The 25,791-nt window shown below is 46.4% G+C and overlaps 1 protein-coding gene across 2 annotated transcripts in view; it reads left to right on the plus strand.

The window, feature by feature from the left end:
* Nucleotides 1–25,779, plus strand: part of kcnb2b (potassium voltage-gated channel subfamily B member 2b) — a 56,946-nt gene extending 31,167 nt beyond the window's left edge. For both annotated transcript variants that reach the window (XM_023794756.2, XM_023794757.2), the window contains one exon: nucleotides 22,167–25,779. In XM_023794756.2, coding sequence (XP_023650524.1) covers nucleotides 22,167–24,044 — 1,878 coding nt within the window. In that variant the 3' untranslated portion in view covers nucleotides 24,045–25,779. The remainder of the gene's footprint in view (nucleotides 1–22,166) is intronic.
* The last annotated feature ends 12 nt before the right edge of the window (nucleotides 25,780–25,791 follow it).

Genomic DNA, 25,791 nt, shown 5'->3' on the forward strand with positions numbered 1-25,791 from the left:
CAGGAATCGTGTCAGGCAGGGGGTCACTACACCCTTTGATTAACAGACAAAGGCTGATACATATCTGTGGGGAAAAGGCAGGGATGCCGGTGGTTTGAGGCTGTGGTGTCTCTGGTCCTGTACCAACAATAACCTCCAACTGAATCCTCTTCCTGAAATTTAAATCCTCTGGCATGTCTCTTCCAGGGAAATGACATTTTCTTTGACCCCTCTCCCCTGCCAGCTGTGCATTTTCTGTCTTATTTATCATATTTATTTTTATATTCAATAACAGAGCAGCCTCAGACTGTTAGCACTGTGCTACCCGGGGGTAGTGGCCTCCTATAAAGCTCACGCATCTGTTAAATCCCTCCGCAGACAGTCCATGTGGCAGGTGCCGCGCGGCCCTGCCGGTCTCACTACCCGGAGCTGGCGACACAACCTCAAGGTGACCTTGTGAGTCCCATGGAGCCAGTCAGCTGTAGCCTGGCCATTATATGACATGTTTCTCCCCAAAGCACCCCAGTGAGTCCAGCCTGATCGATACATTAGTGTTTCTCACTGGCCAGTTGGGAAATTTTGTGCTGTTGGTGTGTCTGTGCCTGATTACTGTCTGTCACCCTGAATGAAACATCATTGTCACCCTTGATTACTATCTTCTATTATCAAATCATAGTTTGAACACCAGGTGGCGCAGTGGAGCAGTGGTTGGCAGAGTTGCCTCTGGTGTCTGCCCCAGCTTTACGTGTGTGGAGTTTTTCGTGTTTCCTCCTGGTACTCCGGTTTCTCCCAACAGTCTAAAAACACATCCATTCCAAACACCCCCTCTTCTGCTGGAGTCAGCCTCCGTAAACACCCCCCTTGCAACAATCACGCTCTGTAAATGCCCCCCTTGCAACAGTCAACCTCTGTAAACACCCCCCCCCCCAAACAGTCACCCTCTGTGAACCCCCCCCCCCCCCAAGGCATCATTGTATGGACCTCCCGGTTCTCTCTCGGTACTTTCTCCCTGCTGGACGTCTCTCTTCTCACAGATGTGTTTGGACGGGCTCTGTTGGGCCGGTGAGGCGGGCTGCTCGCGTGACCATTCTGTTTACAAGGCCGATCTGATAGAGCTGTCCCAACTGTCTGGTGCCGAAGGGTAATCTGGGTGGGAACACATTTTTTCCTTTTCAAATATCAGTGAGAGGGTGGTGGGGGGGGGGGGGGGGGAGTTCCACAGTGTGCCTGAAAAACACTCAGTGTAGAGACAGCTACCATCTTTCAAGAAGGTAAAAATGGTGGCTTATACTTCTTTGTAAGCACTTTAATATTTGTTGCCTTAACGTGGAAACAATAGGCCTCATTCACCAATGTCATCCTAAGTTTTTTTAAATTTGTTCTTGAGGTATTAAGAAAAGTCTGTGTCAGATTTGCGACATGTCCTTAAACTACAATATGTTTTAATGATGAATACCAGCGTCCTTGTAAACCGAAAGCGTGTGCCAGTTTTTCCTAATTAGCATAGGTAAACGCCGATCCCCATAAAAGGGCATGAGACTGCACTACTGAGTGCCCACACGGAAATTAAGAAGAAAATTTGCGAAAGAAGTCAAGAATGCCCAAACGAAAATGTAAAGATGGTGGAGCACCGGACTCTGTGGAGGAGATTCTACCACAGGAAGTGAGCAGCAAACGAGCTGTAATGTTTAATATAATATATAGTAGCATCAGTACTGGATTTAAAATAACACAAAACAAAATTCATGGGATGCTATTACTTATTCAGTAACAATTCTAAAAAATAATTAATAATGATAAAATTATAAAATGTTCACAAAATATTATTTTAATAATGGTAATTAATATTTAATATTACAATTTAATATATTATAATTATTATTTAGTCCTATTCAAATAAGTGTTTATTCTTAAAATTATGATTATTAAATAATTAAACACCCCCCCACACACACGTAAACAGAATTTTAATCATTATTGGGGTCAAAATGATCCCAGACAGGTCGAAAGGAATTTTTTATAAATGATTAAAATGTTTCTGTGATTTAGAACCTGTAATATTGTACAAGTGCCGAATTGAAGAAAACACCATAAGCAATAATTTAGCACAAACTGTTCAACACTCAAATGCGCACGTGTCCATAGATTTTGTTCTTACCTAAGAACAAATCCCAAATAAGAAAACATTGATAAATGTCAGAATCTTCATGAATACTACATAAGTCGGTTCTAAGAAGAAAGTTCTTCTCTAAGATGGTTGGTGAATGAGACCCAATGCATAATGAAATTTGATGATTTGTCTCAATAACCAGTTCAATAGTTTAATACTATTGTTGACTGGTTCCCAGTAATCTTTGTTAGAGTCTCATGCTAAGGGTGTCTCTCACACACACTTGTCTGGTATCTGATATCCCACCTGTTAAATGCTGAGTGATGCCACTTTGTAACAGACGCAGCCCCTTAAAATAGGATTCCTAGGAATGTTGCTCGGCGTCTCTTCCTGATAGAGGCCCTGCATATGTGTGTCTAATAAAATATTACTGAGGGAATGTGTTCAAAGAGCAAGATTAGGGGCATCAAAGGCAGGTCAGGACGTCTGTTCTTCCTACATTCACTATGAGGGATCGGCTTTCACATCAATGGGGATGTTTCGGAAAACCGGGATTTGCACTACAAAAGCAAACAAAATCAGAACGGGCGGAGAAGTGGCTTTGAAGGAACGGTTATCTTCGCCGTCTTTGAAGGCGGCAGTCTCATGTGACTTTTACGGCAGTACCTTAGGGATGTTTCTCACGCGTCTGGGAGGCTGGTTTGCGTGTGGCCCGCATGCTCGGTGCTGTCCCTCATCTTCCCTAGGGTGCTGTATTTTATTGATACCCTTGTGCTGTCGGAGTGCAATATTTCAGCAGAGCAGGACCAAAATCACCACAACCATCACTAGGAAAAGCCAAAATGATTACGATGATTTACCAAAATCCAAAGAAACTAGACTTTATGTTTTTATTAAGGATCTCCCTCTTCATGCTGTAAACAAAGTTCCGGCAGTTGGTCTATTGCTCAAGTTCTTTGGTAGACCTAAAATTCTTCTGTGTTGCTTTTTACACATCACTTTCATTGAAGTCTCTGTTTTTTTTAACTCTGACACTAATACTTTCTGAGAGTCTCTGGAAGATTTGCATGGATGTTTTTGGGTGAGATAATAGGCACAGAAATGCCCTAAAGTCATCTTTAAAATGCCTGTCGATTCGGCTATTGCGCTGCGCTCATACCCAGAAAGCACCTCTGCTCTTTCACTGTTTTCCTTTTTTTTTTGCCTACTGCAGTCCGTCGGCTCGTTAGCAGCAACAAATCCTTTCCTGACACTAATTAGTGCTTCCTGGGAAGCTGTGCAGCGAGGCGCATGAAAGGGTGCAATCTTCTCATCGCGGATGCGTTACATAATGCCAGCTCTGGCAGAAGGACACAATGGCCTTTGATCTCTACATGGATGTGTGGTTGTGTACGTGTATGCGGGCGTGCGGTTGTGCATGTGTACGCGTGGGGGTGCTGGAGAACAGCTGGGGGCTAAAATAGGCAATAAGAAGGACCCTTCCCACACTGACTCATGCCATGGGGCATGGGGATATCTGTAGTGTAACAGGAATGTCTCCTCTTAAATATGATTTACTCCAAAGCAGCATGTATTTCTTTATATTTCATGTCTTTTTAGGACCCAAAGTTTACAGACTAATTGTCTATGATTAGCTGTATGTGCCTGTTCCTTTACAAACACTAACGAGCTGACTGGTGCTGTTAATTGTACTGCTAATATTCACACATTTGATCCTGTTTGCATGATAACTCAAGAAGTATTTGATAGATTTTCTTCAACCTTTGAAGGTCTGGATCTTTGTTGTGATTTTGAGAAAAATCACACCAAAATAGAAGCAACACCTATTAGTGACAGCAAAATGAAGGGTGACTATAATAAGATATTTGACCTTGTGAACATTATTCACAACTGTATTTGATATTGTTATTCTTTTTACTCAAGCTGATCTTTGATGGAACTTGTTACCACTTATATCTACACTAGTGATTCACCAATAAGGAAATTTCTGGCTCATACTGATCGCCGATTCTTTCTAAAACTGACACCTATACCGATTGTTTGGGAGGTTCTGCTTAAATAAGTTTAAAGGGACACTCCACCCAAATAAATTTATTACATCCAAAAAAATATGAAAAGATATTTTTTTTATTTTAAGAAAACGCCAAGTCTGGCACACAACAACAGTTTCAGAGCAGTATATTTTATAACTGTACACCAAGGCTCTCAAGTTTCATCAAAAGTCTGAAGTAAGATTACATCTGTTAGAGACGCAGCGTGTTTCTCACGGTCAATGTGTGAAACATTAAAGCCCTGCCTACTGCATTCATCGGATGTTACTCTGCCACTTCCACCTTGTCTGTACCCCATATGTGTGCGCATCCACGTAATAACGTGCTTGTAGCAGGATCATATGCAACAGAAGCTGTATCCTGATTGGCTGGTAGGTGGCTATTTACTCTGTCCAACTCAATCAGGGCAAATATGAACTCGGCAGAAAATTCCACTCCGTATGCCGGTGTTCTGTCGAGTTGAGCTACTTTGTCGAGTTAGGCTACCGTAGTGCTAATCGATAACCCTAGCTCTTACCCTAACCCCTAAAACCTAACCCTAATTCCAAGACGGTGGAACTGCACATGCGCCGAAAGGCTCGATAGCACGTTTCGATAGGTAGCTCAACTCGTCAGAACACCGGCACCTCGTCCATTAATTAATCCTATATAACAGGACACATTGGTGGGCGTTAACCCTTACTTCTCAGCGTGAGAAACACAAGGCGTGGTGTGTGATCGCGTGAACTGGTTGAAATGCATGTATCTCCCGGTCCCGGATTTTATATATTTATAACAGAGAAGGGCTGATCATCAAGTGTCCTGTAATTTTCTGAGTAATATCTTTGTATTTCGTCTTCATGGAATTTCCTTTTGCCGTTTGTAAACTAGGATTATTTGTCAATACTGCAGCCTTCTTTACTGGAATGGATTTGGTTTTCAGAAACTCTTCACTGTCTCACCTTAAAGTTTGTTGTGTTGGAATGTTAATTAGTAGATCCTCCTTGTGAAATTTTAGCAGACCGATGTTTTTTCACTGTCATGTTCGCTAACGTTGATATAATTTCACACAGCAGACATTTTTCTAAATGTTTAGTATGCGGCTGTGCAAAGCAATATGGGTCACCATTTTAAAAATGATTATCGGTGGTAAATATCAGCTCATTTTTAAACGTCAGCCGATGGGCAACTGTTGCTGTATCGGTCAATATCGATAGTCGGCTGATGCAGTCGGTGCATCTTTAATCTACAACTGAGAATCTGCAACGGTTACATTTGAGACAAATGGCTCCAAAATCGAAACAGCAGTGATAGGTGGCATCAGAGGATATAAAGGGAGGTTTTTGTCATCTTATGAACACAGCCATCTGTAATCAGAAAGTTTCTGTGTCAAACCACACAGGAACATTGCACAGGTCAGTTATAGTCACAATGTGGGATGTGAGATAATGGTCTCAATATTCTAAAATAAAGATTATATATTTTTTTCATTGTCAGCCCCCTGCTCCGCAAATTTCATTGGTAGCAGTCCGGTAGCTGGAGGGTGAAATGTACTGTAGTTTGGGTAACTTGGCAAAAAGTATTGTGGGGGGGATTTAATTAAAGTTGGACTTTTAATAAGGATTTTTGGAGAGGTGAGGAGAGTGTGCAGGGTAGGCGCAGACTGGTATACTCTACTTTTTTTCATTCGATGAAATTTATTTTGGCCTCACCCTCACCCCTCCCATACCTGAATGAAGGGGGGGACACTATCATAGAGAAATTTAATTGTGTCACCCGAGTCCTAGTCAGTGGTGACACATGAAAGAACAGGCCCAGAAATGGTGAACCTTATTACATTAAGACAAGTCACACAAAGTCCTCTAGGGTGTGCCAGATAAATAGCCTGATCCGCCCTCAGAACTCAAGCTTTGCTCTCAGTTGTGTATAACTGTGTATGTCTCAAAAGGAGATCATTATAGGATATGTGAAAAGAAACATGCCAAAGTACTTTGTACTCGTACTTGTGCAAATGGTAAATAAAGGATCATATCATTTTCATTTCAGTAGGACTTTTAATAAGGATTTTTTTGTGGTTGTGAGGAGAGTGCATGCAATTACGGTAATATCTTCAGTTTTCTGTGGAATTTTCATTTGGCAAAATTTATCATGGGCAAACCCCCAACCCTAAGATACGGGGGTCAGAGACAGAGGCTGGGCAGCATGGGAGGAGTAGTGGTCATTTGGGGAGGGGCTGAGGGGGCAGTCCAGGGAGTCCATTGTTGCCATTTTTTGTCCTCACCATTTGTAAGCACGCCCATCTCGACTATTCTAGTGTTATAAATAATATGTTATTCCCATAGTAAGAATGCTAGTAAAACAACTTTTTGTTTCTTTGCTAGTGTTTAGTTTTCACAAGTTTGCGATATGGTACATTATACAGATTTCATATACAGCCCGGTGCACCTGTGGGACAGTTTGTTTATGCCAGATAACTGGAGCATGTGTGTGTGTACAGTCAAATACAATCCAGCCAGCAGAAACATCTAAGAAAAAAATCACAGTGGTGTCTGCATGTGACTGTAACTAAGACCTTACTGTTATCCCACAGAAAATGTAGGTCATAGTGCGAATGAGAAATAAATAGAATATAAACATGTAGACATATAAAGAATATGAATAATACATATTACATTTTAAGATATGGACATTAAAACATACACAATCCAATACAGTTAACCGACTAATTGGTGGGGAAAGATTGTACAAACTGGCACGTCAGCCGAAGGTGCAGTACATGAACATGAGCAGTTTTGGGGTTTCCGTTTCACCACTAGGACTCAGAACATTTGGGTAAATACAGATTTCTTGGTTTTCACATTTCCGTTGTCAGTAAATCTAGAAACTGAAGAGCAGTGTCCGCTACAGGGCAGGAGTGTCCGCTACAGGGCAGGAGTGTCTGATACAGGAGAGGAGTGTCCGCTACAGGGCAGGAGTGTCTGATACAGGAGAGGAGTGTCCGCTACGGGGCAGGAGTGTCTGATACAGGAGAGGAGTGTCCGCTACGGGGCAGGAGTGTCTGATACAGGAGAGGAGTGTCCGCTACGGGGCAGGAGTGTCTGATACAGGAGAGGAGTGTCCGCTACGGGGCAGGAGTGTCCGCTACGGGGCAGGAGTGTCGGACACAGGAGACGAGTCTGGCCCTCCTCATGAGTCTTCTCCCTGTTTGGCCAGCAGTTCTCGATGGCTTATAGTTCCTTGTCTATGTTCTGTTTTACTTGTGTTCCTTGATTTCTCCTGATGTTGACAGCCATCAGTGTTTGTTCCTGTTTCTTAGTCTATAGTGTCTAACTGTAGATTGCCCCACCTGTTGCCCCATACTATAATGATTGTTGATTTGATTATGGTTCACACCAGTCCTGCATCATGTCTTGTTAGCAATGCATTTAAGTGCCTGTTCTTGTTATACTCCTCAATGGTTAATTGTGGTTCTTTTCTGTCTGATCCTTAGTTACACTTACCATATATTAATTATTGTAATTCCATGTGTTCCTTCCTACCTTTGGCATTGTTGTTCCTGGTGTTGTTCCCCTTGTGGTCCTTTTGTTTTCTGTTTCTTCCTTTATGTTCTGTTTTGTTACTAAAAACCTGATTAATTGGAGCCACTATGTGGATTGTCGCTTCTTTTGTCATGCTGAGTCTTAACAGCAAGAGTGTCTGATACAGGAGAGGAGTGTCCATTACAGGGCAGGAGTGTCTGATACAGGGCAGGAGTGTCTGATACAGGAGAGGAGTGTCCACTACAGGGCAGGAGTGTCTGTTACATAGTAGAAGTGTCTGATTCAGCTGGGCATTTTGGTGCCGTCCTCTTTAAAGGCTTGATGAAGCATGAGGTGATGGCAGTAAACTGTGAATATTTACAACAGATATAAACATTAGAGAGGAGGACTGTGAACACTCGAATCTGTCTGTCTGTGTGTGTATGTGTATGTGTGAGTGAGTGTGTGTGGTTGTGGGTTTATATTTACCACATTGTGGGGCCAAACACTAGAATCTGGCAACCCAAATGTTTGTGTGTGTGTGTGTGTGTGTGTTTTATGCTTATATTACGTTGTGGGGACCAAATCAAAGGTTAAAAAAACCTGTTATTTTGACGTTGTGGGGATAACTTCTCAGGTTTCCACAAAGATCCATGAATGCAATCAAAAAACTAAAAATGTCTCGTATTTTGTTTGGTTCTTTATGGTTAAGCTTAGGGCTGGGTAGGGGTCATGTTTCAATTAGAGTTTTCCCCATATAAATGAATGGAGAGTCCCCACAAAGATATAATTACAAACCTGTGTCTGTGTGTGTGTGTGTGCGCGCAGATGTGTGTGTTGGTAATTTACTTGACAGCTTAAAGTGAATGTTTTCATTACTTTGACTTACTGCTGGAATACACACCTCCTTGTATCATGTTTTATCTTTATTACAGAATAACTGTTCATTTGTGCCTCTCCAGCTCCGTCCACTGGGGGATATCTGATACGAGGCCTTGTTTTTCCGCTCCCTTACTCACACTCGTGTGTAACGTGCTGTTACAAGCTCCATGCAGTGTCCTCTGAGGTCCAGTTTTTGTGGTCCATTCCTCTCTGATTTGTAAATGCTCTGTTACAGCTCAGTGCAGTGTCCTCCGAAATTCGTTTTTTCTGGTCTCCTCCTCACGCTTGTGTGTAAACGCGCTGTTACCACTCAGCGCAGTTACCTCCGAGGTCCCGCCTTTTCAGTCCCTTACTCACGCTTGTGTGTAAACGCACTGTTACTGCTCAGCAGTGTCATCTGAGGTCCCGCCTTTTCAGTCCCTCCCTTATACTTGTGTGTAAACACACTTTCGGCTCACCGCAGTGTCCTCTGAGATCCCCTTTTTCCGGTTCCTTCCTTACACTCATAAACGTACTATTACCGCTCAGCACAGCCTCTCTGCAGCCGTGACTCAGTCTGTTTTACATCCTGCCTCTTGTTCACATTCACTCTGCAAATTAATGGGTACTGCGCTCGATTTTCTGGGCTTTATAAAATTACCTTATAGGGGAATTTAGTAAAAGATCCGAGGACAGATTAAAGCCCGAAGTAGCTTGGAGATGAAGCTGGAAGTTGAGTTATGCCGCAGCTTTCTGATATGTGCAACGTGGAACAACGTGATCATCCCACTGGCTTGTAGCTAATGATCCCCCACTCCCCCCCCCCCCCTGCTTTCTGGGTGGTGTGTTTCTGTATATCCATTTGGGGTGTCGTGCGTCAGCCAGTGTCATCAAAGGACACGGGAAATCTCCCTTTTTGGCTAAACTGCTAAGCTAAGCCTCAGCACTCTCTCTCTCTCTCCCTCGTTCTCTCTCTCTCCGTTCTCCCTCTCTCCTGCTCCATCTTTTTGCCTCTATGTGCTTGACTCACTGAATTCTTCGAGGCTCCTGTTGCGCAGAGAGTTGTTCGGAGCCAAAGGGGGTATCATGCTCTTGACACTTCATGACAGCATCCTGCCAGGCCGGCCTCACTATAAGGCCAACACAATCCATCAGATCCCCGGCCCGCCGGGCGGCTGGCTGCTCTTACTCGCTGCACTCGGTTTTGCAGACTTGCTCCTGCCGCCGGCCGGCCCCGTCCAGCTCCCATGGCGAGCGCTTACCTTCCCCGAGCAAAATGCCATGGAACCTCAGACGAGTTTAATTCTTCCTGCTGGCCTGAGTGAAAATGGAAAATTTCAGGGTGGGAATGGAGCGAGCTTTCCGTCTGGAGTTAAGCATCCTCGCCACCCACACACACAAAAATATGTTTTGTTGCTGAAGACTATCTCCTCAGCTCTGCAGGGTTTAGCTCATCTCCGTGGCATTTTCAGTCTTTGAAAGAAGCTTTAAGATGGCGCCAAGAACTGGCCTGCAGGAACCGGTGGGGGGTATTGGCATGGTTTGATGCCCTCTGTTTCACCAGGTTGAGGGCTTTTCCAGCTGGAGGGCCAGACCAGCAGTGGAGGATGACGGTGAAACCACAGCGTTCTAGACGACTCTTCCATCCACTCTGTGAGGACAAACATGCAACAAGCAAAACGCACACCTTCTGCTGGGGGGGGGGGGTCGCGTCATTTTTGGTGACCAAAAACACACGTCAGTCTGAGCCGGGGAGAAGCGCTTTGGCTCTGACTCTGTGCTGAATTTATCATTGAGTCTGCGATGCGCAGAGGCTCTGATTATGTAACGCTGCATGTACGGCTGCGGCAGCCACCGGCATGCCTATGAATTCACACTTTGGACGGCATTTGCATATCTGCTAATAAGTTATAAAAATATTTGAAAAGATGAGATGATGTTTAATGCAGGGGGGGGGGGGGGATGGTAGGTCCACACATACATGTACTCACGCGTCCCACAGACACAAACACATGTGCATAACATCCATGCATAACATGCACACATACATGCACAGCACACACATAACACGCATGCATAACAGACAACACATGCACACATATATACAGCATGTGTGTACACACACATACACAGCACATGTGCATGCACAAACACATATGCATAACATAGACACATAACTCACATACACAGCACATGCCTACACACACACACACACACAGGTTTGTAATGATATCTTTGTAGGGACTCTCCATTCAATTCTATAGGGAAAACTCCTGGCCCAACATAACAACCTTAACCCTTACCCAGTCCTAACCTTATCCATAAGTAAAATATGAGGCTTTTCACATTTTTGTTTTTTGATTATATTCACAGATCTTTGTGGGGACCTGAAAAATGGTCCCCACAATGTCAAAATAAGAGGTTTTTAGTACATTGTGGGGAACATGTGCCCTGCACAAAGTAATATAAACATAATCCCCATACACACACACAGAGCTGTCAGAGTCTCAGGGTAGCCGGGGGGGTCATTCCTCACACCTACCTTTCTAGATGATTCCATCATTAATACACCATCCAGCCCATACATGCTGGGGGGCAGGATGCACAGATAAATGATGAAACAGCATCTAGGTAGCTTTGGGATGAATGGCTATCAGACTGGACCATGGAGAGACCTTGCTTAGGACCTCAGAGAACTTGTGTGACTTATGCTCTGTCATTACTCTGTATTACTCTGTCATTACTCTGTTATTACTCTGTTATTACTCCGTAGGCCTGCTATCCGAGGTGCATCATATCTCATCGGAAACAGTTTGTTTGCCATCATACTAAATAACTGATAAAGGCTATTCTCTGGGACTGAGGCCCCCCAGGTTTGTATTTTATGTTATCACCATGTCTCACATTGCTCCTGCCTGCCTGGTGTCCATCCAGTCACTGCTAAGGATGTGCAACCCGCTAAATGCCATTTAATGATTGGATTACAGTTGTGCCAGATATGATTTTTTGGTAAATATATAAATCTGTATCACAGAGTGCTGTATACGTGCAGCAGCTAGGTGGCGCCCTGTCCCGACACACATCGGACTGGCCCGCGATGTTCCCAAAGACAGAGGACAATCCTTCCTGCACGTGAGGGTGGAATCCAGAGCTATTTCCGATCTGCCCCATGACACATAAGCGGATTCTTGTCTCCAGTGAGGGTGGGGGTGGGACTCAGGGTGGTGGGGGTGTGATTCCCTTTAGATAAAATCATGAGTGATTGGAGCAGAGGCACATCCCCCCCCCATCAATCCAGAACGTGGGCCAGGTTTTCTCTGAGGCTTATCTATAAATGTATCATATTTTCAGAGCAGAGTCTTTCCAAGCGAGCAAACCCATATCCACAGGCCACAAATCCGGAGCTCTTAGGAGAGTGATGGGGAGACCACAGCCTGGAACAAACACTTACGACATGAAAATGTACATTTCGGTGTGTGAACACGGTAAGATGGCAGCCATTGGCTAACGCTTCCTGAACTGAAAGGAGCTGCCCAATGAGGCTGAACATTAATTCAGATATAAATTTACCCCCCCCCCCCCCCCATGTCAGCTGGGCAGCCGGGTGCTGTGACCAGCAGTGCCCGCTAGCCAGTTAGCGTGCTGAACTGTGACAGCCACTGCATAAATCGGGCAAACACACTAAACGTCCATCATCAGCAGCATGTAGGAGGTCCCTGCCTCCTCTGTAAATCCACACTCAGCAGTCCAGGAAGGACACCTCAGGGCAGTACTGGGTCACTGCAGCCTCAGGTTTCGGGGTTGCCAGATGTGCATGCTTCCTGTGCTGGGTAAATGCTACTTAAGGCTTCATGTTGCCAGATTCCGTTATTTCCTTTGCTGGACAACTCCAGCTTTAGGCTTCGGGGTTGTCAGATTTGCATACTTCCTGTGCTGATAACTGCAGTTTCAAGCTTCGGGGTTGCCAGATGTGCTGACTTACTGTGCTAGGTAGCTGCTGCTTCAGGCTTCGTGTTGCTAGATTGGCTGACCCTTGGTTCTGGATAACTGCTGCTTCCGGGTTGCCAGATGTGCTAACCTCCTGTGCTGGATGTTGGCTGCTTCAGGGTTACCTGGTCTGCATACTTCCTGTTTCACTTTTCCGAAGCTCTTTCCCCACAGCGTATTATGACAAATGACAAATACATCGTTAGCTGGGCTGACACCGTAGTGTTAAACTGAAATTTTGTATAATACTAATAAATATCAATAAATCAAACCAGTTGTTTAAACACAGGGGATTCTTATAAATTACTTATATTGTACCCAAGCTGGGTATAAATTGTATTTATGGACCTCGTGATATAATTTTAGGAAGTCTGCACTGTGCGTGTTGTTTTGTATGATATACCTGAAAGCAAAAGCAGATGAAATTCAGCCCCCCATAAATTAAAGTCCTCCTTCCCTCCAGTGGGCGCTCATGTGTCGCAGAGAATTAACCAGATTACTAACTGCTCTCAGCTGTGATTACTGCTGGTACCTCAGCTGATGTCAAGTAGTGCAGGCCTTGTCACTGACCAAACATCACCCCTGCCCCTGATCCTGCCTCACTCTGTACCTTGAAAGGGGGGGAGGGGGGGGTGATGCAGCATGGATGCGGGGTCCCGGTGAAAACCTGAGTTCACTCCACAGGGCAGCTTGGGCAGCACCTACAGCCGTCCACCCTGCCTGAGGACAGTTCAGCACAATGGTAATAGGATTTGCTTTCTAACTATAGTGAGGATATAAGAAAGCTATAAATGGCTTGTTATCCGTTCCCGATAATCCGATGCCGGCCTGAGTTTTCTGAAACACTGAGTTGTACTAATGGAGGTATGAGACGGGAAGCAGGAGGTGACCATGTGGAATGCCGGAATGATGTAGGAGACGCTGGGAGACACCATAGCCAATGAGGAGAGTGGGGCAGAACCCCCCGCCTCTATGCCCCCCCATTGACAGTCGACCCCCACCCCCACCAAGCCCTGGCTGCTGCGGCTTTTTTTTAGTTAATTAAGGGCAATATCACATGAAGCAACAGTCTATGCAGCCGCTCCGATCAGATTTCACATTCTCCACACAACGGTCGTTGTTTCACAGGTCGGTAGTACATAAAGATGCCCGCTTTTGGTTTGTTATTATTCAGCATCTGTAAAGTTATTAAAATGTGAAAACATGAAAGCTTGGTGGTCATTCTGTTATACAGAGGGAGGTGCAGGTTCTGAGTGGCTTATCGGTGTGATGTGTGCAAACCTCTGAAATGACCCATGTGTTTGGCGAATCCGGAGCAAACAGGCATGTTCCCCCGGCAGAGCCAACACAGCAGGTGCCCCCCGGACCCTGCACACACACCATCAGGGACAGCGACGGGACAGCAGTCACTTTACTCCAGGGAGTACAAATAATATAGTTATACTGGTACTTATGTATTAATTAACCACAAACTAAGTCTTACTTACATGCTGATCTCATGTTTGTTCCTCATTAATGAATCGTGACATCTTTTATCTCAAGCAGTTACTAGATTTGTTACTAATTTTGGTACTAATTCTGTAAATCTTGTCACTCAAGAATCACCTCAAGGTCCTTCTATACCAGGAAAATCTGTACTGGCCAGCACCACTCCAGGTTTCCAGTTACTACATTCGTTACTATGTCTGTTAATTCTGTAGCTTTGTAAACTACTAAAGGAACAAATAATGAATAACACAAGTGAAATACTCTCATGTTTGTTCATCATTAATGAATCATGACATCTTTTTTCTCAAGTAATTACTATTTTTGTTCACGATTTGTATTTCAGTAGTAACTGACTTACTACTAAGTGTTTGTGCCCCCCCCCCAAGTAAAGTGTTACCTTCACAACTCACTGCCTCATCGAGTTCATAGTGGGAGCAAGAGTAGGATGGGAACCAGACCCTGATGGGAACTTAGGAGCCTGATGGGACCCAGGCCCTGATGGGAACTCGGGCGCCTGATGGGATCCAGGCCCTGATAGGAACTCGGGCGCCTGATGGGATCCAGGCCCTGATGGGAACTCGGGCGCCTGATGGGATCCATACCCTGATGGGAAATGAGCAGCTTGCTGTACGCCAGTATCATCGAGGAGTTGTTCCCGAGGTCCTGCTGCCATTTCTGTAAAAGCATTGCAGAGATACAACACAAGTCTAGAAAACCAGCAGTGCTGTTGTTTTCCAGCCTGCTCTCTCAGTAGTAATTATATTTCCCTGAATCACACATACAGATGGCAGCACAGGTTTCTGTACATGCTAAATGAAGGAGCAGAATTTGCCCTGGAGGGACGGGCCTAGCATTTCAGCTGGGGTTGTGGTTCACACAGTGGGGAGCCGACCAGACATGCATTGTGACAGCTAGTGTGTTAAAAAGTCTGTGGGGGTAACAGCACCCTCTGCTGTTAACTGAGTAAGCTGCAGTGAGTATGTTGGGTACTGTCCAAACCCATTTCCACTGTGGTCGGGACCCTGCTGATGGGTGTTGCCCTCACCTTGTTCACTCCCCTAACCAGACTGATCCACGCAGGAAACAGCATCAATAGGAGATGATTCTATCCTGCCAGTTAGACTACTAATCACCAGCCTGAGGAAGAGCCTTTCTTCCAGTGACAGGGTGGCCTCAGCAATGACCATTTCAGGGGAACATCGTCCAAATTCCCCTCATCTGCGTTATCTTCGAGGCACTTGGGACCCCACCGCCAGTCAGACCAGTCCTATCCTTTTAAAAAACCTCAGGATTTAATTTTCAAGAATCAGTCATCTGCCGGTGATGTTACATTGTTTTTCTAGAACACCAAACCAGCTTGGATTAGACCACTTTTCATCTGGGCCAGGGGTGTTAATATCGTGACAGGTTTTGGCCTTCTTTCTGTGAGATGATTTAGAGATACTTAAACAATAGGGGGGGGATCCCTCAGCTCCCCCCCTCCCTTTCCCCCCATGATGGGCCAATGATCGGGGCATAATTCCATAAATTGGTCTAAACATAAAAAATTGAGCTTAATAGAGATGCAGCTTCGGTTCAGTGGTCACGGTGATGTAAAGTTAATGCACTAACAGAGTGATAAGGCTGTGCCAAGGAGCATTTGCATAAGTCCTTCTTAATAGTGGCCTTTTTAAGAGCTTCTCAATATACTTGATGAATTCAGAGTTTTACGAGGACTTGTGCACAAATCTTACTGCTCTGCTGAGTGGCTCGACCCAGTCAGAAGGACTGGCGCATTTCCCAAAATATCAATAACTATATCAAATCCGCTTGTTTGTTTTTCTGCAGGGGTGGAATTAATCGCCCTCCCAGCATAGAGTCACGTCGCACTTATAAAGTGCTTCAGTCTGACCGCTAAGCATGTGCACGTTTACGGGAAATTTGGCTGCAAAGTTCAAGAGGCAGAGAATGAAGGTGAGGAATATTTCCAGGCCCAAATCTGAGAATATCAGAGCGGCATGAAGGAGGAAGCGGTGACTCTCTGAAGCTGACCTCATGGGAGTCACCAGCGGAAAGGAAACTCCTCTTTGGTGGTGTGCCAAGCCTGTGACTCACTGGGGCAGAAGGACCCCACTCTGTGCAGGTGTGGGCGGTCTGCGCAGTCACTCGGTTGTGAACGGCGCACTCTAAGCTTGTTCCAATTCAAACTGAAGGACGGAAGATGAAGTCTTGCTTATTGGAGACAATGGGGGTGTTTGAATCCCAGGGCTGGGGCGTACAGCTGCTTCTGTATCTTGCCCTGAGCCAAACTCATAGTATTTCAGTCCAGCACACGTCATTAGAGCGCCCACTGGAGGAAAGGAGGACCACTTTGGAAGGTTTCATTTCTAAATAAAAACAACCCAATATCAGACAGGACCCATTCAGCTGGGAACCTTTAAACCCGTGAATTGTCCCATGGATCCCTGAACATGTATCATACTACATGTGCTGTATATTTCCCTAGCTACCTTAATAACAGATTAAATCTCCCGTGAAGATGTACAGAGAACGGTGACTGCTTTTATTATACCTCATAAGATTATAGCATGTCATACACTCACTGTATCCCAGTCCTATGTCCGGACCCTTCGGTGCAGGGTCTGGGGAGGACTGCTTTTCTGCTGACTGCGTGTAACAAGCATTTAATATTTAACAGTGCCTCCTATGTCACGTTTGAGCAGCGACGGTGTGTTTTCTTGTCATTCTGCTGCCCTTATTTACCCCCCTGCCAGAGACGTGTCCGCAGAACCCCAGGAATTCCTCCGAGTTAAAGCATTTGGCTTCTAATTCAGTCCCTTGTCGCTGAGGCTTTTTCACAGAGTCTAAATATAAACCCACATCAATATTCTTGATTGGAAAGGGGGGGCTATTTAATTTTCATCAAGGTTGAAATCTCCGCCTAAAATAAATTACTCATGTGTGACACTGCACAGCTCCAGTGAGTCATCTGTTGGTGTATAGTCCTTTCTCGAAGTCCGTACAAAAATATCCTGACGTTTTCTATTATTAAACCAGTAGCCCCCCCTCCCTGCCCCTCTGCCAGCTCCTCTTGTTTTCAAGGCTTCTTTGTTTTTCCGTGTACACGCTGTGTACGGGTTCTCAGGCTTCCCGACGTGTGACTCTGTGTTGAGTGTTTCCAGTGAAACATAACCGGCATGTAATATGTGTCTGCACATGCTTGAGAGAGAGGGGGCTCAGGGCCCGGCTTTTTAACTGGGAGAGGAGAGTAGCACCGATGTCACGCTTTACAGGCCCTGCGTGAGGACCTGCCCTCCTGACGGTCGGTACCTGTCACATGCAGCTGAAATCCACGCCTCGTCATTGTCACTATTCATTTATTCTAAGCTGGCTGTGTGTTGCGTTTGTTCTGGTCCAGAAATAAGTCTGGTCTGGCTGAAAATCAGACAGCGGCTTGCAAAGCCAGCTCTGTGAAGGGAAGGCAACGTGGGTGATATCCCAGAATGCTGTGCTACTCATCGTGCTGCTCCAACTGGCCCAGACAGCTGGGGATAGTGTCCTGATCCGGAATTACCACGGTGGACCCCGGAGTTCCGGGAATGCCTGGAACATGCGGATTCCCTTCCTCATCGTGGTCGGAGCTGTTTTATGTGCTTTGCTTTTTCATGTTATCCATCACAAAAGCCCAGCTAACGTCACATCCCCCACCAGCTCTGTTCCCCCCCCCCTCCCAACACTGGGTTGGGGAACTAATATGATATAATTTTATGGGCCCTGTAATCTCTAGAGGTGCTGCTCCCCCCCAGCTCTGTTCCCTCCAGCCCCTCCTGCCAGCTTAGCCCCCCCCCCCCCCAGCCCTGCCACCCTGCCGCCAGCCCCTCCTAATCCCTCTCCTCACAGCTCTGCCCCCCAGTCCCTCTCCTCCAATTTCTGCCCCGAGCCCCACCCCTCCCAGGTCCACCTCCCTGCCCCTCCCCTTCCAGCCCCACCCCCCAGCCCCAGCCCTGCCCCTCCCAGCGCCTCCCCTCCCAGCTCCACTCCCCTCAGCCCTGCCCCCCGGCCCCTCTCCTCCCATTATGACCATTTGTCCATGTCATTAAGCAGTAGGCATCACACTGAGCCGAGTCGGCGGCTGCCATGCACGGCTGCCATGCGCGGCTGCCATGCTGCGGCTGCCAGCTGCATTGTGGGATTCCCTGCCGGCGGTGCTGGCTCTCAGCAGCCTGTTGATGCCTGACTAGGACCATGTTCTTCATGTGGTGCTCAGGGAAGCGGCGGAGGCAGAGTGGGGGGGCTCGCTTTCTTCTGCTGCTTCACCTTTTATGGCTCTGCAGTAGTACGGCTGAGGGCGGGCGGGCCCCCAACCCCCCCCCCCAGGGTTATGGGGGGGCTACGTCCATGTGCTGGAGTAACGGCGTCTTCGCAAGCTCGGAGGAGCCCAGGCCTGAAAACCTGTAAAATAATAATTGTTATACTATTGCTGCCTGAAGATTTGTAGGATCGTTATGAACCGGCAGTCTGTGAGCAGGAAAGCCCCCACCCCCCCACCTCCACTCAGAGCGCGTGACAGGAGAGAGAAACGGCTGCTTTGCCGCGGCCTCCTCCCGCCCGCAGAGTGCCGTGACACCAGCGGGGTAGAGTTACAGCGCTGCTTAAGCTCTCGCTGGATACTGTCAAACCGCAGCGTAAAATCGGCAGCGAATAATGATTTTTCAGGCTCCATTTTGTATATAATGAATATGTTCTAATTATCGGCATCCTGCGATAAGCATTTTCGGGGAGCAGCTTCAAGCAAATGCTGAGCCCTTACTGGGGAGACACTGCAGCAGAAATCCCATAATACTCATGGGGCCCGTAATGGGCACCTATTCAGCAGGAGAAAACATGAAAAGTGAGGAAAACATCAACGGAGGATTTTCTTTTCCAATATAGTCTGAATAAAATATTACGGTACTCAGGGAATTCTCTTGCTTTAACGCGAGATTGAAGTGTGAAAGAGAGGAATGGAAGGCTAAGGAGGTAAAGAGAGAACAGAGAGACACATGGAGGCTGACCTCAGATCAGGTGGACACTGCCTGGCTCACTACTCCTCATCTGCATTTCCCAGGCAGTTAAATGCCACTGCAGCCCCTGAAGCTCGCCTTAAAGGGGAGGATCCCGTAACTGTGCCAGTGCCTCAGAGTCTCTCCAGGCGTGCCATGTCCTGGCTATCCTTGGGACCCTTCCTTTTAGAACAGGTGATGCGGGGGGGATGGGGGGTGCAATCGATTGTCATTAGCATAACAGTAATCATGGAACATTGATTCAGCGGGAGTGAAACTATCATGGCTGAGAAACAGCCCAATTTATCTGCACAATCTGATAACGCTGGTCTGGCGATCAGGGGGCTTCAAGCTCGTAAATGTACAGAGACCGCAATCAATGCGGGCCTGGTCCTGCCGGGACAGATTACTGCTGGTGCTGCTCACTCCTGCATTACTCAGCATTAAGTGGTGGACTGCAGTGCTGAGACTGGTGGACTGACATACAGATAGGCTGACATGCAGACGAACTGATATACAGGCAGTTTAACATGCAGACAGACTGACATACAGATGAGCTGACATGCAGACAGGCTGACATGCAGACGAACTGATATACAGGCAGTCTAACATGCAGACAGACATGCAGATGGACTGTTGGCATGTAGGTTACATTCACACTGCAGGGCTTAATGTTCAATTCCGATTTCCTGCTCAGATCTGATTTTTTGCTTGCCTGTTCACATTACTCTTTTGAATGTGGGCAATATCAGATTTCAATGTGAACGGTTCACTATACTGAACTGGCAGGCGTGCGCACAAAACAACAAAGACGCAATGACACGCATGCGCAGAAACAGAGACGCCACTTTATTGATGCAGGAAGTCCATCTCCAGCATGGAGGCACCGGCGTGTGCTCAGAATTAAATCCAGAACCTCACTGTCCCTCCACTGGCCAGCTTCTGTGCTCTCCTCCATGTTTGACACTCTGACGGAGACATATGGTGACTTCCGCCTGCGCAGAATTGTGACAAATGTCAATTTAGAGTGACGTAAAAGTCGCATGAATTCCGATTCCGAGTCGCATTGCAAAAAACTCAGACCTGTATCCGATATATGACCACATACTGAAGTGGCCCAAATCGGAATTTTTTCATTATTGCTGCTGTTTCTCAAAGAATTTCCCCATTGTGGGATTAATAAAGTCTAATCTAATCTAATCTAATCTAATCTAATCTAATTGAAAAGATCGGGTTCCATCTTCCATGTGCTGTTCACATTGTCATGAAAAAATGCAATCTGAGTCACATATGAGCAAAAAATCGGATTTGGCCCACATTTGTCCTGCTGTGTGAACGTAGCCATAGAGGCCATTTCACTGGCAGCAAAGCCTTGTGGGGGGGGGCGTACTGAATGGGGACAGAACTTTGGTATGTAATAACCCCAACTGCAGCACCCAGAACATTCCGCAGCCGACATCTCGCCTTGACTCCTGAGGCATGCAGCTGCTCTCTGGGGCTGTTGTTAAGGATCTATTATCTGCCCGTCCCTGCAGGGGGGCACCGCCCCCCGCCCCCCACCCCCAGCTCTGCTGGCTGGCTCACTGTCAGCCTCTTCCTGACGGCTATGGGTAGGTGTCAGATCACCATTAGCTGAGGGTGGGGACGACTGAAACCCACCCTTTATTAATATCTCTCACTCACTCGTCTCTTTTAGTATGGCGTCCTGCTTCCTTTGAAATCTGATCTCCGGCGTTTCGTTTGAGACAGACTTGGGGACACATTAGCATTACTGAGCTCCTCCAGCAGTTTCCCGGCCTGCCCCCTCATCACTGGGGTAGATGAGGTATTACAATTAGGTGTGAAGTCATAAGTGACCAAATTGCCTGCTGATTAATTAAGCAAGATTAATGCAGTGTGCCTTTTAACGATGGAACGTGAAAAGGAATCATCATACTAAGGTTCATTATCAGAGGATGCATGATTTCAGTGCATCGTGAAATATTTGTGCATATCTTACATTCTATATTCTGCAGCTCGTGATTTAAACAGGTACTCAATTTTATACAAAAAGGTTACTAACAGGGCTGTGAGTTATCAAGGGTTCCTCATTGTTACCAAGGGTTCCTAAGTGTTCCTGAGGTTTACAGAGGGTTTCTGAGGACTACCAAAGGTTCCTCAGGGTTACCTAGGGTTACTGAGCATTCTGGAGGGATCCTGAGGGTTTTCGGAAGTACGTCCTTGCAGCTGTAAACATAGCAGACGCATGGTGCTGCAGCGGAAGGCCGCAGCTGCGGGTTGTGGGTGGCAGCGGCTGCATCATTTGACGGAGATGAGATTTTTCCATCTGTGCCCGTCAAGGTCAGAACACGAGTTTTTTTTGTGAGATGAAACACACATGGATATACACTTTTACAAACACACATGGACACACACAAACAGAAATTACGTATCTATAAATTTGTGGGGCCTCTCCATTCATTTCTGTAGTCCCAGCAATGAGGCCCTTAACCCCCTCCCAACCCTAACCTTAACCATAAGTAACCTAACAAAATACAAGACGTTTGACATTTTTTGTTTTTTGACTTGCATTCACAGATTTTTATAAAATGTTTTCCCTTGTGAATACTGAAAAAACGTCCCCAAAAAATACGTTTTTCATCACATTGTGGGGACATTCGGTCCCCGCAATGTAATATAACCCTAACCCATACACACACACACACAAAGTTAGAACATTTTATAATTTTTTAAATAGGATGTTATCAGCCACAACTGGATTTTCGTGCGGTGTGTGTGTGTGTTTATCTGTGTGTGTGTGTGTGTGTGTGTGCCTATGTGTGTATTTACAGAGATCAGGCTTCAGTCGCTCACAGAAACATGGACAAGAACAACCAGCAAGCCTGTGTTTAAACCTCTCCTAATCTGACTCCCCATCTACTCTTCTCTGTTCGTCTTTTTTGCTCTTGAATAAACAACAGTAAATTTAAATTGGGGGGGGGGGGGGGGGGGGGGAGAAGGTTAAACAGCCAGAAGCCCTGAGCTGCTTCAGAAGTCCTTCCACGGTGATTCTGTCTGCCCCTAATCTTGTCTACACTGTTCAGAATGACCACGCTGACCCCTGTAAATGAGGTATGAAATATATCAAATGCAAATGTGATATGATGCCCTGTCCTGTCTCTGTCTCTCTCAGGTCCTGGCGATCATCTCCATCCTGTTCATTGTCCTCTCCACCATCGCGCTATCACTGAACACCTTACCTGAGCTGCAGGTCATAGACGAGTTCGGCCAGGCCAACGACAACCCGCAGCTGGCTCATGTGGAGGCCGTGTGCATCGCCTGGTTCACCATGGAGTACGTCCTGCGCTTCCTGTCCTCGCCCAACAAGTGGAAGTTCTTCAAAGGGCCTCTCAACATCATTGACTTGCTGGCCATATTGCCATATTACGTCACCATTTTCCTGACTGAGTCAAACAAAAGCGTACTGCAGTTCCAGAACGTGAGGCGGGTCGTCCAGATCTTCCGTATCATGAGAATACTGCGGATTCTCAAGCTGGCCAGGCACTCCACTGGACTGCAGTCCCTGGGGTTCACCCTCAGACGAAGTTACAATGAACTCGGACTGCTAATACTGTTCTTAGCCATGGGCATCATGATCTTCTCAAGTCTTGTGTTCTTTGCAGAAAAAGACGAAGATGCCACGAAATTTACCAGCATTCCGGCTTCATTCTGGTGGGCCACCATCACTATGACCACTGTCGGATATGGTGACATTTACCCGCAGACTTTGCTGGGCAAAATAGTCGGTGGGCTCTGCTGCATCGCAGGTGTCCTGGTCATAGCCCTGCCCATTCCCATCATCGTGAACAACTTCTCTGAGTTCTACAAGGAGCAGAAGCGCCAGGAGAAAGCAATCAAACGCCGAGAGGCCTTGGAGCGAGCCAAGAGGAATGGGAGCATCGTCTCCATGAATCTGAAAGATGCGTTCGCCCGCAGCATGGAGCTGATGGACGTGGTGGTGGACAAGTCCGAGGAGAAGCGCTCCCTGGACAACCACCTGTCACCCAGCAGGTGGGGCGCGCCACAGCGCACCATGTCCGATGCCAGCCTGAAGTCGCTTGACAAAAGGTACCAGGAGGGTGCTCCGCCGGGGTCGCAGGATCGCATCCCAAACCTCGGCTCGAGCCCGCAGCGCCTCAACGTGCAGAAGCTGGAGGAGATGTATAACCAGATGACGAAGTCACAGTCATTCAGCGGCCTGAACACGGCAGGGAGCACACAGAGCGCGGCCCTACTGCAGTGCGAGGTGGAACTGGAGATGAAGCCAGTGCCGCTGGCCTCCAGCCTCCCCCAGAAAGAGCGACCCTTCACCGAAATCAAGAGCGTGTCGAGTGTTGACAGCTTTGCTAGCTGCGTGGCGGACCCCCTCGAGGGTGAGCAGGGCAGGGGGAGACACCCACGGCCCCCCCCACCCCTGGATCTCCGTCATTTGGTCCCACCAGTCGAGGTGGCAGATGGTGGAGAAGGAGACCACAATGGAATGCCATCCAAGGACAACCTCTATGAGTTTGTCCTTCCAAACCTGGACGGCGGTACAGTCTCGACTAATGAGGATCATCAGAACTCCGACCAGAGCACTCTTAGCGGCAGTAACCCCTCAAGGAGCAGGGCTCGCAAGGTCAACTTCACTGAGACGCTGGAGGAATTTCCGCCAGAGCTGGAGGGCGGCTTGTTGGAGGGGGAGGGGCCCTATCCCGGCCCCGCCCTTCAAGCACTGGACGGGTTCCTTCATGCAGAATCCCCCCAGCCTCCAATGGAAGAGCGTGACAGCAATGCAGGGGACCGAAAGGAACTAGAAGGTGTCACCCACGAGGAGCAGGACCAGGCAGGGGGGGGCAGCACTACCACCGAATCGCCGTCGCGGAACTGCACGCCGGCTGCCAGCGGTACGGCCGCGGACAGCAAGTCTGACAACAATCAGACAGGACACAAGGTGGAAAATCACATGTTCTCCCCAGACATTAGATCAGGGGAGGGCGCTGTATCACCCCCCTGTGAAACCAGCATGTGACTGTGGAGTGTGAAGGGGATGCCCACAAGGGGGCGCCCATGTAGGGAATGAGGTATATTTGCATGGTACAATGAGGCCCCTTTCACCCACAATGCAGTGGGACACTGAGGCTGGCACCTACAGGGCCAATAAGAAGACTCTAGGTCACGAGCATACAAAGACAATTTTTTCTGTGAAATGTAAATTCAGACCTTGTACTATTCCTCTTTTTTAGCTGCTGTATGAAATGCACAAAGAGGGACTGATTGTTTAAAACAAAAGCATGCATTTAAAACTGTAAATCAAAGGTGCTTAGTTTGCTGCAAGTGATTCAGTGTAAATATGACGGCAGTGGAGATGACAGCAAATGCACAGGGAGATACAGAAGGTTCCAGGCACTGAGAGCGAGAGACACTAAGAAGCATGCTGATAAGATTGCTAAGTAGCGCCCTATGAAAACATATCATTACTTTTTAAGGTAAGGCACTGTCTTTCAATGACAATGACACAATGGTTTTTATTTTTAAACTTTATCAAGGAAAATTACATTTGCTATGTATTGTGGTTGGCTTTTCAGACCAGTGTCATAATCAAGAATCGCAGAGCAGAAGTATAAGAAACCCCATTTTTCTATGATCCTGTATCTGATTTTTTTTATATAATTGCCAAATATTAACTGAAAATGTCAGAGTTTATCATGCCTGATGACACTATATCTTGGTTACAGAAGTCTTCAGGGCGTTATTGAATTATTATATCTACTCCAAAGCCAGAATTCCTTGCTGACAAACTTCCACATTGAGCAAAACATGGTAAAAGACTAGCCAATGATATTTACAGAGAGAGTACGCTTTATCTCTCAAGTGGCAGTATTAGTGGCAGAGTGACAAAAATATTGAAACTAGACATAAATTGGAGAGCTGGGAGGTGAGGCTGTTTTATCACAGATTAAATTATTGATTACTTCATAGTATCCGCTATTAAATCTTTCCCATGCCATCCGCAGACCTCACAGCGAGAGTTCAATGTTACACCTTGTCCCAGAAAACGATAAAACTCTCCATCCTGGCCGGGGACCAAAAAGACAAATTCTCCTGCTTCTTTTCTGTTCAAGCACATTGATATCATTGTATAAAAGTGTCACATCATTTTCAGTTTCTTCATAGAGTGGTTCATTGTACAAACACATTTTTTACGCCCAGACATACAAATCATTCTACTTGCAGAACTCCCTTTCACCCACCTGAGTTGCTTTCAGCTGTGGTTTATCACACACTGTCAAATCATAGTGTTATTCTGAAGATTAAATCAGTTTTGCATAAACATAATCCCATAGTTTTCCTCTGTAGATTTGCAGTGTAGTTTGTCTTCTGTTGCCTTTTATTACATACGATGCATCTGCTGAACAAGAGATCTGTGTTTGAAAAGCCTCGCCGTGACGAAGGCAGCCACATGACCAGTGGTCAGGCTCAGATGAGGACGATTGTAGCTCACTGTTGCTTTGACTACTCATGCCACACAGTGAAGTGCAATACAGCTCACTGTAATCTATGCAGGCCCTGAAATGTGGCACTTTTGATTACAGTCCAGTGGAATTGTAAGAGTATAGACAGAGTATTAAGAATGCTAGTATTTCTCAATACACCTTTAATATCAAAGAGTATTACCCCGTATTATAATAATGCATAGGTATGACTAAAGCAGATCAGTCAATAAACACCTAGTAATACAGCTTCATTAGATCTCTCACATATTACAGGACGCGGGG

Source organism: Paramormyrops kingsleyae, chromosome 15 (assembly GCF_048594095.1).
Source record: "Paramormyrops kingsleyae isolate MSU_618 chromosome 15, PKINGS_0.4, whole genome shotgun sequence".
Classification (NCBI taxonomy): domain Eukaryota; kingdom Metazoa; phylum Chordata; class Actinopteri; order Osteoglossiformes; family Mormyridae; genus Paramormyrops; species Paramormyrops kingsleyae.